Raw genomic sequence first — 13,155 nt, 5'->3', positions numbered from 1 at the left:
ACGAGAGAACGCTACACACACACACACGCACGCGCACGCCGTGAAAAATAGAACAATGTTGGTGAGGTAATGTGCCTGACCACGAAACAACGAAAAAGGGAAAGATAGACAAGGAATGGATCACGCAGCAGACAATGCAAAGGGTGGCAGAAGGCCACAAGAAGGGTTATGGCAAATCACTCGTAAAAGGACGAGAGGCTGATGATAATGATCTCGGGACGCTTAGAAAGGGAGGGGGAAGGGAGTGTTCGGTCACAATCGTGTGTTTGCTTGCTTTTCTTAGCTTGCTTTTTTCTTTGAGTTGGAGGTGGGGCGTGAGTGTGTGTGGGGCGTGGGGGAGGTGGGAAGAACGGTGGAGGAAAACTACACAACTGTGGTACGCGTTTTTCTGCATAGTGAAGTTGGCGTACAGCGTGTGTTGGCGCATGCGTGTTTCGTTAGGCGTCGGACGCCGGTAGGGCGAGTGTAAGGAAAGAGGGCGAGGGAGGGATGGAGGAGAAGGAAGTGAAGGCGAAGTGGAGGAGAAAAAAAGGGGTGTTGGCGCACCGCAGAGCGACGGCGCCGTCCTCTCGAGGGAGGTTCAATAAGAGGTGCATTGCGCAGCCGATGAGACGCACACGCACCAGCACACGCCTTGCGTGGGACGACATATTCCATCTGCGTTCTTTTTTTTGTTTGCTAGCACACACGCGCGCTGCTCACCATGCCCTGCCGCCACCCTTTCTGCACTGCGTCCCCTTCGGTCGTCTCTACTGCGGTGTTGGCCAGTAAAGCTGTGAGGTGCCCATAGAGCGTGCTCGCAGACATCCGCAGTGCCGGAGGCCCAGCCATAAACGCCGGTAGCTCTCTCGGGTCGCTCTTTGAATTCGCCGATTTGATTGATGAAAGCAGCCAGCACAGAGTTCCTTCAGCGTAAGCAACTTGCACTCTTGCTGTTCCCCGCCCCTGTCGCGCACTAGACTCCCTTTGCGATGATAGTGTCGGGCCAGAAGCAGCTGTAAATGTGGCCCGCGTCTTTTTGCGCGCGTGCCTCGATGATGCCGAGTTCGTCGAGCTCAGCTTTAGCCGCTATCCGCCCTCGGGGAGGCAGCGACCCAGGTATCCAATGACTGCGTGGGAATATGGGAAAATGATCCCGCCCATGCAGTGACTCTCTTCTCACTGCCATTTGCGCCGCTGAGGCACACGAAGGCTTCAGTAGTTTGCGGCGTGGCAACAGGGGGCTCTGAGGCATGCGTGATCGCGAGATCGAGTCACGCTCGACTTTCGGAGCCTTGCCTTACCCGAGGTCGCCGCCGGCGAGGTGTTGCCCCACTCCCCGCGGCTTTCTCCGCTGCATCGAAGGAGGGCGCGCGGCTGCGCACTTGAAAGGAATGGAGAAGGCAAAGAGGGAAAAAAGGGAGAAAGATGTGAGGTGGCATGTCGGAGCGGCAGCGGGGAGAGACGCAGGAGCTGCGCTTCCCGTTTCGGTCCCCCTATTGGCGTCATTGTCGTCCACCTCTCCCTTTGCCCACCTCCACACTCGTCTTGATGCCTTTCAGGCCCCCACCCCACCAATAAGGAAAAAAAAACCGTAATGGGTGGGAGGTAGGGCAGTCACCACACATCACAGACACATCCGTCGTCGACCTCGCATCCACCGCCATCGGTCACCCCATCCTCGCGGCCCGCTTGTGATGCGACTGACGCTTCTGCCGCTCTCTTCCTTTTCTTACGGGGGAGAGGAAAGGAAGGGAAGGGGAGGGGGGGGGGCACTTCGCCCTCAGCACCGTTTCTGTTCTTGTCTGCAGCTCTGTCAAGCAATTGCGTGTGGAAGCGAAAAGAAACAGCAAACGCAGCGGCCGTGTTCGTCTGTGAGCTCGAGGCGACGCAGGGTGGAAGGGCAAAGAGACGGCAGATGACCGAGCGTACACACACACACATGGGGCCCCTCCCTCGCGTGACGCCTTCGCCTGTACCCCATTCAAAGGCACACTCATCACAGTTTGGGGCCCGTCTTGGAGTTGAGTGTGTTAGAAGACTACGGCGGTGGCGGAGACGAGATGAACGACGTATGACGCAGTTGATTGCGTGTTGTGCGCCAGATGCGGGCGAGACCCGTGATGCGCTCCTGCCGCGCTGCGCTTTCCTGGTCAGGCATCTCATCCGATTTCGCCGTGGCCGCGGCGTCGCCGTCGCCCACAGCGGGGGTGCAGATATGCTCAGCGGATTCGAACAGCTTGCGCAGCTCCGCCACGGAAGAAAGATCCAAGGCGTCAGCCAGGACGTGCTCGCAGTTCAACGTCGTACGCTGACGGGCACGGGTGCCTGCAGACGCGTGAGGCGGCGCCGCTGCGGCGGCAGCAGCAGTCGGGTCGTAGCGCCGAGCCAGCTCCTGCTCGTACTTCACAGGGCCGATGAGGGCCGCCGCGAGAGTTATTGCAGCGTGCAGCTTACGCCCATCCTTGCTCCAGATCTCATGCTCAATGTACAAGCGCCTCTTGTCTGATGATGGCGCTGCCCCTGGCAATGGCGAAGACAGCGGGCCAGCAAAGGCGGTGCTGGACGGCGGGAGAAGAATTCGCGTCGACAACCACACCCTGCTCCACGGTCGGATTTCCCGCTGATAAGTTACGGAGAGGTCGGAGACCACGAACGCCACGCGAAGCCGGGCCATCATGGTGCCGATGCCGAGGAAAGACAGCTGACGCCACCGAGCCAACTCGCACAGTTCAAGGTACTTGGCGTTGTTGACGTGGCCGAACTCGTCAATCAAGCGCAGGCCGCAGTACATAGGAACGACCATGGGCTGGGCGACAAACTGACTGAACGCAGGGTCGGGTGGCAGCTGGCGACGCCACGGCAACACAAGCCATGGCAGTGGCGGCCGCGGCGTCTGCGGAGGTGCCGCCGCGACCGCCCGAATAGCCTTGACCGGCACCACCGACATCATCGCATCGCTGGCGGGGATGGGCAAGGTGCCGCTTATCATCTTGCTCACCCGCATACGGTCGCGAAGGCCGAGCCAAAAAAAGCGCTGGCAGCGAAGAATGTGTGCAAGTGCCATTGGCAAGTTGTCAGGCACAGATGCCCAGAAAGAGGAAAAACAAGATGTATACTACCGCCGAGTCGTGCCTTGCCTGCTTGGCTTACCGCTGGATACGTGGGTGTGTGAGTAGGCATGCCCGTATCTCCTGCCCTCGCTAGGGTGAGATCAGAGAGAGCAACAGATAGGAAAGATCAGAGGAGAGCAGAGCAGATGGAGCACACCGGCTTGCGGGGTTCCATCCCCCGTTTTCTGGCCTGTTATGGGCGGCTTTAGCAAAGGTGTCGGGTGTCGAGAGGCAGGAGGAAAGCCGGCTTCAGTGCCCCTCCCCTACAGCGCTGCTGCTTATCCTTTGGATGAACTCTACGAAAATGCAAGAGACCCCCCTCACTATTCCCTTACCCAGCATGCCGAACCTCGGCGGCGGGCACGATGAGGGCGGGGCACGGGGTGGGGCTGACTGGAACTCAGAGATAAGGTAGTAAAACCAGTTGGCATCCTCCTCAAAGCAAGGAGGAGAGCGAGAGAGCTAGCGCGCCCCACACGCACATATACGACCGTACGTCACTGCGGGCGGGAGCCGTCCGGAAAAAATACCTGCGACTTGCCCCCCTTACGAGAGGGCAAGGCACTTTTTCGCATCCTCAAGGAGAAGGAAAAGAGCGGAGAGATCCAAGAGCACAACACAAGACCCTGTAAGGGAGAGATGGAAGTGGATGTGTGCGCAGCCCCCTCCCAAGATGGACGAAGCACCACCCCATTCGCTCTCTGGAGACGATTCCGACGCAGCCACGGCCTTTGGAGTGCAGTGGGGATGGAGCGGATTCCCACTGACCAGCTGCGGGAGAGGAGATGCGGAGACGCAAGATTCGCCATTATTCGCCTTTCTTAGGTGCACCTATACCGTAGCATAAGTCAGTAGCTGCGCACCGACAGACCCCCGCGTCGAGTAACCGAGAAGCGGTCAAGAGGACCGTATCGAGGCCTGATGGAAGTCAGCGGAGAAGGGCCAAGAGAGAGAAGGAAAAGGACAAGAGTGACAAGGAGCGGCGAGCCACTATCGCGTCGCCATCCCTGTGCAATCCATTTCTCTCGACCTCATCTATCTCCCTCTTCCCCATACAACCCAACGAACAACGACGGACTCTGCCCCCGTACAGCGCAGGGATGAGGCAGCATACGGCGTGTACACAGACGCGAAGGAGGAGGGAGCGGCGCATGTGGAACGGCAGAGCAAGACAGTCAATCGGCTCCACGGCAGCACTCGACACACGCAAGAAAACCCAAACAAAAAGCAGCGTCGTCAAGAGGAGGAAAAGGAAGAGAGAGGAGGAGCGTGGCCATGCAACAGATCCAGCACGAGAGGATAGAAAGGGCTACGAGCGCTTCGCCCTGCTCCCTCCTCCCGCCTGCCTCCCCCCTCCTCTGCGATCGGACCTCTTCTCTTGCCGGTGCCGCTTCGCCCCCCCCCCTCCCAGACATCCTCTTGAAGACATCTCCCACCTTGGGTTCTCTTGCACAGCACACGAGCTAGTCTTGACAGGCTTGCCTGTTGCCGTTATCGTGCGGATATCCACACATCGCTCCGGGTCACCCGTCATGGTGCTACTGTAGCCACCGCCACTGCTTCAACTCCCCGCGCCCCGCCCGCCCTCTTCGCCCACCTCCAGGTCTCTTCCTCCTGCGCGAGGCTCAAGACGGCTATGACGAGGAAGCACCCGTTGCTTCAGCGCATAGGTCGTCGAGTAGGTCTGGGTCGAGCGTGAAGACCACATAAGGCTTCAAGGACGTCGCACATTCCGGAAGGTCTCCCCACAGTTGTGCGCCCTGGCTTGCAGCATCAGCCGCGCTGCCTTGGCCGTTGTTAAGCTGGGGTCCGAAGCCGCCAGATGCTGCTGGTCCCGTAGCATCCCAGGCATCGCCGGCCCGCGCCCCGGCGCCAACACCTGGGTCGCGCGCAGCACCATTCCCTGATGGGGTCTGTGTCAGTCGTAAAGAAGCCTCTCCGCTAGAGAAGACAAGCGCGTCATCCACGAAGACCTGCACCTGCCGGACCCACGCCGCCGAGCCGCGCACTACGAGGGGCTTGTGAAGAGCCACGAGCGAGATGCAAAACGGCACGTCCGCGACGTAAAGCAGCTCCACAACGACCTGCAGAGGCGGCTGCGGCGATGGCATCGCGTGCATACTCGCCACGGAGCTGTGGCGATTTGCGTGCACAGCGCTCACCATGCTCTCCGCTACCATCGGCACACACCGTGCCAGTGCGCGCTCGTGCTGCGCATCCCCATCACCGTTACCGTCTTGCCAAGGTGTACCGTGGTGCCGCGCCGCCGCCTCGTGCATCATGGCGCGGTACTTGTCTGGACGCATAGGCTTGACCACGTCGCCGCGTTCGTTCACAAAGCTGCAGGCGCGGAGCGGCTGCACGAGCCACTCCTTCAAGTACGCCTTCAGAGAGTCGCCGGCTGTGATTACAGCAGCTACCTTTGCCGGCGCCTCCCCCAATACCGGCGCCGTCGCCACAGAAGATGTGGCAGCGGCGCTCGCGTAGGGAGGTTTCGCCTCCTTTGCCCCTGCACGACAGTCAGCGGAGGGGTCGAGAGGCTCACCAGCAGGGACATCGCGCGCGCACACTGTCAGCCGCAGCTTGCACACGTACCCCACTGGCAAGAGTGGCGTCACATACGGTTGGTACTCCAGCAGCCACGCCGGCCGCTCTTGCAGAAGGGACATGCGCGCGCGGTGCATCGCCACGTTGGCCCGGATGTTCATGGAGGCGCCGAGGCTGCCCGCTAAGGAAAAAGAGCTGGCACGGTCATGGTGGCGTTGGGCATACGACTGGCCCCCATCCCCATTCACATTGATGTCGCTGATTGAAAACACCTCCGTCTTGGTGCTGCTGCTGCCGGCGCCGCCGGTTCCGAGACCGGACGCGATTTCGTAGCGGCCGAAATGATTGGCAAAAAGCATGCCAGTGTCATGCGTTGGCAGCGGCAGCGCTCGCTGAAGATTGCTTCGTGGGGCTTGTGCATCGAGTATGGCAGTGGCAGTAGCAGTAGCGGCGGCAGTGTCGTCGTCCCGCACAGTTGCTGTCGATGGAAAAGCGATTCGAGGTGGTGGCAAACCAGGGCCGTACAAAGATACGTCGTAGCTCTGGAAGCGGGCAGAGTCCAGAAAGGCAGGTGCCTTCCGGAGCGTCACGCCAGCCGACGGGGTCACCTCGTACACTCGCGCCGCCGCCAAAGCGTGTCGACTCTGCGAGGAGGCGCCGGCATACCACAGCTGGCGAAACACCTCCGCTGAAGGACGGGGCGAAGTAGCAGCGGTAGCGCCCTCCTCTGCCTCCTCGGCGAAGAAGACACGCGCATCCTTCACCCCGCAGCACGTCTGATCCCCCACCGAGTAATTCGCGACATCGAGGAAGCCCAGCGAGGGGATCGGGTCGCGAAAGATAAAGACGAGCTGCATGCTGCTCTGAAATGGGAGGAGGCACGGACCAGAAGGGCAATCCTGCTGATTGGCGCCACGGGCCGCTTCCTCCGAGCGCGCCTCACTGTGCAGCAATCCGCGAACAGTCCTCGAGAGGCCGCACTCACCACCGCAGCCAGCATCATCCTGCGCTTTCACTGAACCGTTGCTGCCGTCGTTGTTACACGCGGCGCTGGGAGCGTGGTGGCGGTTCTCGATCGTGCCTGTCGCACTACTGCCGCTGCAGCTATGGCTTGCACAAATGGAGCTGGTGCCATCTGGGTAGTGGAGGGCGGCACACTGCACATCCACAGAGCCGACAACGTCACCGCTTGCATCCCTTAGCCGGAGACAGCTGAGGCCGACGTGCTGCGTCGCTCCCCAAGTGCTCAGCACCATCACGCAAATCGCTGTCACTCGTCGAGGACACCGATCAGGGTCGAGCACCGCCTGCCGATTGAGGTGGCGGCGTCGTTGCTTGCGCTGCTGGCGGTCGTCTTGGCCAGAGCCGCTGTGCAGCTCTGGCTGCGCTGAATCAGTTGTGCAGCCGACGGGCACCTGGTGCACACGCGCGTCCGTCGCAACGTCGGCCCACGCCTCGACTGCACCACTGGGGCGAGGAAAGCAAGCAGAACAGGCCTGCAAGGGGGTCACAGCGTCTTTGTCGCCTCGTAGGCCCGGTTCACCGCCAGCTGAGGCACGACGGCGGCGCAGCATGGTAGTGTCCGCCTGTCGTGCACTGCAGAAGCTAAAGCGCACAGGTGGGGCTCGCGACCTTCGCGTCGTCGTCGAAGGGCGAGCAGACACAGGGCGGCAAGGCGCTGGATCGCCACTGAACGTATCGTCGCGTGCGGTAGACGTTGGCGCCATACGGCGTGGTACAGCTGCCCCACCCTCCAACGAAACCCCAGCAGTGCGCCGGCGGCCGTGTGTGTCATCGCTGTCGTCCACCTCGCGCATTGGTGGGGTCGTAGAGGGGGGGCCGTGCGCCATGACGCGTGCCAGCACTGCGGCATCCGTCGTCCACAGAACGTTCTCGCAGTTCTCAAGGCCGTACGGAGAGAAAGATGCCGAAAGAGGCAGAGATGAGGGTTGGCTGGCGTGCTGATCGCCCTGCCTGTGAGCAACACCGTCCTCCGCCTCCTCCGCACTCTCTCCACGGCACAGCTCTCCAGAGTTCGCGCGCACCTCGCCGCGGAAGACCACCGTCTCCTCCATCCACGCCTCGGCAATGCGCACGCCCTTCGTGGTGTGCGCGCGGCCCCTGCCAGCGTAGTTGTGGAGCCGCATCACAGAGAGTCGAACCGGCTCTGCAAAAACAAAGCTGACAAGGTGCGGCTTGCCCGCCGTGTACGGCACGGCGAACATGTGCGCCTCGTCGTGCGTGTTAAGGGGGTGTGGGCAGATCAGCGTGCGGAGCTGCCGCCGCGGATCTCCACACACGGCATCATCACTCGGGCCGACCTGCGCGGCGTCCTCACCACCCGCGGCAGCAGCGTTACTCGCCGCCACCAAATTCGTCTCGGTTGCCGTGTACTCGGCGAAGGCACGCACAAACCCGTTCGGCGGCGTGGCCGCCAGTATGACGACGTTGCCTTCCACAGACGCCGTCTGCGACACCACCGCTGCCGTCCCCGTAGCTGCTGCGCGGCATGGCAGCAATCGCTGGCCACGGTCGTCGAACAGCTCCAGCCCGCAGAGACCCACCTCGTGCGCGTCTCCCCAGGTGGTCAACATGTTCAATGTAAAACATCGGCCATGCGGCATTGTGTCTGCCAGCACCGGTGCCAGCCCCATGGTGTCAGACATAACACCTGCGAAAGCACTGTAGCACTCGGCACTACTGGCTGCGTCATCTGAGCACGGGAGCTCATCCGCTGCTTGTCCCCCATCGAGGTAGAGAGCGCCGCCACCGCCGCCGTTGACGATCTGACAGTCCCCACAAGCATTCGAGCAAGGTGCAGTGAGCAGTGCCTTTGCCGACTCACCACAGGAGGATGCCGTTGGCGGCAGCGTGGTGGGCGGTACCAACGCAGGCGGGGCCAACACACAGGAGCCTTCCGGACTGGCCAGCGCGCTTCTGCTAGGGGACTCTGTGGAGTAAGGGATAAGGGAAGTAGGATGCTGTGAGGCGGTCAAGCTCACCGGCGATGTACTCGCGCACGAAGCGATCGACGACTCAGTTGTATCCGGGGCACGGCACGCCGCCTCGGTCTCAGTCGGCGTCCCGACCTCGGTTGCCGCCGCTACCGACGGTGAGCAACTCGCCGTGTTTTCCGCGAGATCACAGTGAAGAAATGGCGAGTCAGCTGACGGAAGCGCGACTCCGCGTTGGCCAAGCACGCCGTCCCTGCTTCGATCCCCGCCTCCAATGGCATCGGTGACATTCGCCACTGCTGTTGTGTAGATCGGATCAGCACTGCCGCCGGGCACGTGAAGTCCGCGTCGCGGCAGCGGCGCGCTGCGACCAGGCATGCCCGCCGGCGCATCGTGAATGTCCCTGTGTACGGAGGACCGCGATGTAGCCTGCGCGCGCTGCTGCCACAGCTGCGTCAGCAGGGATGACGATGCCGAAGACAGCAAAGCGTCAACACCGCTGGCCGCTCGCGGATGATGGCGAGCAGAGAGCTCCGGTGTGCGACGAAGCCGCTGGCTACGGGCATGAGTGGCCTCCATCCGCGTCTGAGCACGCTGCACGGCATTGACGACGGCAGAAGAAGAGAAGAGGGGTTGCGCAGATGAAAAACCAGTCGAGTCACCAGTGAACCCAGCGGCGGAAGTGAACGTGCGGTTGACCGGCGTGAAAAAATGCGGTGGTGGCAGTACCCCATCCAGCGAGTTTGACGTGGTTTGATCGCCCTCTTGAGCAACGCTCCTGAGTAGCGCCGCCTCCCTCACATGAATGTCTCGGTGAATGTCGAAATCAACGGCATGGACCACCGGAGCGACTCCAGCAGCAGGAGCAGCACGCGAAGAAGCGAAAAGCTCGGCAGGCGCTCTGCTGTCGCTGTAACGCCCTTCTGGCACCTCAGACGCTGACGTGGCCGCAGAAACGGTCGCAGCGCTGCGAGAGAGGCGGCTCAGTCTGTACGGCGTAGTGGCTGGCGGCATAAGCGGGAGAGGGGCCGAAGAGTGGGATGGTGACGATCCGGCGTCCACTAGCTCCGGCGCATCATCAACAGCGTCGCTGATCGCGTCGCCTGCCGTGGTCGACGCAGCTGTGGGGAGCTGCGTTTGTGAAGTTTTGTGAGAATGATTGGAGAGGATCGAGATGCGCGTGGAGCGCGTCATGAAGAGTGACTTGATCGGGAACCCGCAACGAGGATGCGGAGATCCGGCGTCGACAGTGCGGGATCCTTTGTGCCCCTGCAAGTCGGTGGGGCTGAGCTCCTGTGTGCTTTGTGTCCCGTGCATCGCCACGGACGTCGCTGCGAGGAAAGGAGCCTCTTCCGCTCGCGGTGAAGCGCTGGTAACGTTGACAGCAACATGCTTCAGCACCGCCTTCGGAGTTTCGTTTTCTCGACTCACCTGCCCTGAGCCGCACTCGCTGGCTTGCGTACTGGAAGGTACAGCGTCAATGCTGCTGGGGCTGCAGCTGCCACCAGGAACGCGCCTAGGGCCCGCGGCATCAGCGGCGACCTCGGCGCCCTCGACGTCTCTGTCGCATTCCGCCCTCATGGACTGTGGGTGCCGTCTTCTCAAGAAGGTGATTCCAAATGGCAAACAGCAAATATGCCTCTAGACGTGTGAAGGGGGAGGGGGGCGGGGGTCTGTGCCCATGTGTGTGTGTGTGTGTGTGTGTGTGTTCGTATACGAGCACGGGCGAATGGGGGGCGGGGGCGGGGGTCTGTGGCTGCGCTTTGCAGCGGCGAAGCGACGCTCAAAGAGTCACGCTCAAGCAAGCCCAAGAGAGAGACGGAAAAGCGGAGGGGCCGAGCGGCAGCAGATGAAGACGAGGCCACGAGCGTGTCGGTGCACGCTTTCCCTCTGGCATGCACATACACACATACACACACATTGAAGCACAAGACACTCATTTTTCGTCTTCACGTCGCCCGAGCTGAGGGCGTTCGAGACTGTCATCCGTCTATTCGGTCAGTTGGCGGGCTTCAGAGTTGGTGTCTCTGTCCTTCTTGCGCTGGTGTGCCTCTCTCTCCCTCTCTAGTGCCACTGCCGCACCGGTATGCGTGTATAAGCAAACATGTTCATGTGTAAATTAGCGCCTGGCTCGTCCCTCCGAAGCACAGCGCTGACATGAGGCAAGGACACGCACGTACTGCGAAAACCGGAAGCATCGGTGGGAGGAGGCAGTGCAAGCGACAGAGACGCCAGCCGTCCGCCCAGCAAGCCCCTCCTTCCCCTTCTCCTTCCCTGCCAACACACCCACACACACAAAAGGTCCGCCTGCACCGTCCTCGACAGTCGCTGAGGTTGGGGGAAGGGGGAGCACCGGAAAGAAAAGCAGCGAGGCTGTGCGATAGGAAGGAAAGGGAGAAACCGTCAAGAGGAGCGACAGGGAGGTGGGGACATAAAGGACGAAGGTGCACCTTGCGCCAAAACGTGCCGTCGCGCGCCATCCTCGCCCGGCACAACAAGCATACAGGCAGACACACCGCTCATGTGCCTCGTTCTTCCACACCTGCGCGCTCGCATTCCTCTGCATATGTCCATGCGCAACCTCTGAAGCCTTTTCCGCCCTGTGCTCCTCCTCTCCCCCCTCATCACGTTCAGCATCTTCTCTTTAGACCCCTTGTAGGCCTCGGTCGATCAGAGCGGTGGCGCATACGAAACACAGCGAAGGAAGCGCATGGACCTCTGTTTCACGCGTGTCTTCTCACATATCAGCAAGGCTAACGCAGCGGCAGGGCGCACACGAAATTCTAAACACAAATACGCTCCCATTAAGCAAGTTCAGTGCACATAAGCAGGGGAAAAAGTAACAGAGGGAAGGCAGCAGGAAGCCCCCCCCGGCTCGGGATCAGCTCCTCTTCTTGCCCACAGCCTTCGACTCGCCAGCAGCAGCGGCGCCAGAAGCTGCCCCTTTCTTGTCCTCTGCGCCAGCACCCCTGCCACCCATGGCACGCTTGAAGATCTCGCCAAACCAGAAGTATTGCAGCAGTTGCAAAACGGACAGGGCGAGCAAAGCGATCCCCACCGCCACCTCATTGTGCAGCTTTGGTGTGTACCCAGGCTCGCCACCGTGGACGATGTCGGACCGCCATGCGCTCAGCAGGTTGTACATCCAGCTGCCGGTGACGTACGTGCCGCCAAGAACGCGGATAAGAGCGTAGAGGCCGCCAAAGATGTACTCGCACACGGTAGCGCAGTGGTCGAGGGTTTCGATGAGGGACCACTGCGTCCGCTGGTCTGCGATGGCCGACATGGTACGCAGCATCACAGAGGCGTGCAGGAAGCCGTTGCTCAGTTCAAAGCAGCCAGTGTAGTACCCGGCGTAGTATTCAGAGAAGGGAAAGAGGAGGGTGTAGCTGCCAACGAAGCTGCAGAAGCCGTGTAGCTTCCATGCCCAGGCCCAGTTGTAGTAGAAGCACACGAATATATCCCATACAAAGTAGGCAGAGATAGTCACCCGGCTAAATCGATAGTACGGCACAGTCGCGTACAGGTCGTTCGCTGCCAAACCGCCGTGTTTGATGAGATTTACAAAGAACAGGACGGCAGACACGGACATGATGCAGCCGTTGGCAATGCTGCAGCACCGCACAATCATGTCATCTTGTTGAGCCCTCGTCAGCCGCTTCCAGTTCGGCGTGCACGACGGCAGCATCCGTGTGAGGATGTACTGAAGCGAGAACCAGAAGCACACCATAGGGCCGAAGATTGCAGCCTCGCGGGCCATGGGTGTCACCCAGGTGTCATACGCGGATGCGAACCCCATTACGGCTGTCCAGTTGCCTCCTCGTCGCTGAGTAAGATTATGAGGGCGTCTAAGCCACAAAACCAATGCACCGTCTCTCCTATGTGGCACGGCTTGTCTACTATAGATGTAGAGGCACACGCCTTGCACTCTACGGCGACCACACACGCACACACACACACACAACTGCGCTCTCGCTCTCCCGATGTCGATCTCACCCGTGTGTCCCGCCTGCCTTGTACTCTTCCTGTGCTTCAGGCCAGCTGCAGTAGGCAAAAAAAAAACGCCTGACGTGAGGCCAGCGAGAAAGCGCGATGGAAAAAAGGAGGGTGATGGGGAATTGGTGAGGGCATGCGCTGGTGTGCTGTGCTTCAGTGTCGCTCTGCTTATGTGTATATATGGGGGGAGGGAAGGGGGTATGGGTGCTATCTTAGTGTGCGTTCCTGTGCGTGTGTATATCGGGTTGCATATACCCACACATGCATGCATATACCGATACGAGTGCTTGCTCTCCTTCGCCAGCGTGCGAGAGAGCGGGAGGGGATAGAGATGGGGAGAGGGCGAGAAAATAACACCGAGGCCATCAGGCGAGTCGGCACATCCGTCTCCATCGATCCGACTGCTGGGGCGGCTTGTGTGTCTGTGTGTGCGCGGTCGTGCCGCGTACACACCGAGAGGGCCATACCGGCAGGATTCGAAGGCGTCTTTAGCACAAGGGGAGAGACAGGTGCATATGTCTGCGCTTGCATGCTGACGAGAGTGCGTTGCTACCCGTCCTTCCTCC

At 60.8% G+C, this 13,155-nt stretch overlaps 2 protein-coding genes across 2 annotated transcripts; both read right to left on the bottom strand.

The window, feature by feature from the left end:
- Positions 1-2,020: 2,020 nt before the first annotated feature.
- Positions 2,021-3,046, bottom strand: LDBPK_261940 (hypothetical protein, conserved; the record flags this gene model as incomplete). Its single annotated transcript, XM_003861731.1, has 1 exon — positions 2,021-3,046. One exon carries the CDS (start codon positions 3,044-3,046, stop codon positions 2,021-2,023), a length of 1,026 nt encoding a protein of 341 aa, XP_003861779.1.
- A 1,680-nt stretch (positions 3,047-4,726) lies between these two features.
- Positions 4,727-10,174, bottom strand: LDBPK_261930 (hypothetical protein, conserved; the record flags this gene model as incomplete). The annotated part of the gene is made up of 1 exon (XM_003861730.1): positions 4,727-10,174. One exon carries the CDS (start codon positions 10,172-10,174, stop codon positions 4,727-4,729), a length of 5,448 nt encoding a protein of 1,815 aa, XP_003861778.1.
- Between the last annotated feature and the right edge of the window lie 2,981 nt (positions 10,175-13,155).

This window comes from Leishmania donovani, chromosome 26 (assembly GCF_000227135.1).
Source record: "Leishmania donovani BPK282A1 complete genome, chromosome 26".
Classification (NCBI taxonomy): Eukaryota; Euglenozoa; class Kinetoplastea; order Trypanosomatida; family Trypanosomatidae; genus Leishmania; species Leishmania donovani.
Note: the sequence above shows the minus strand (reverse complement) of the source record. Positions and strands in the feature narration are given on the sequence as shown.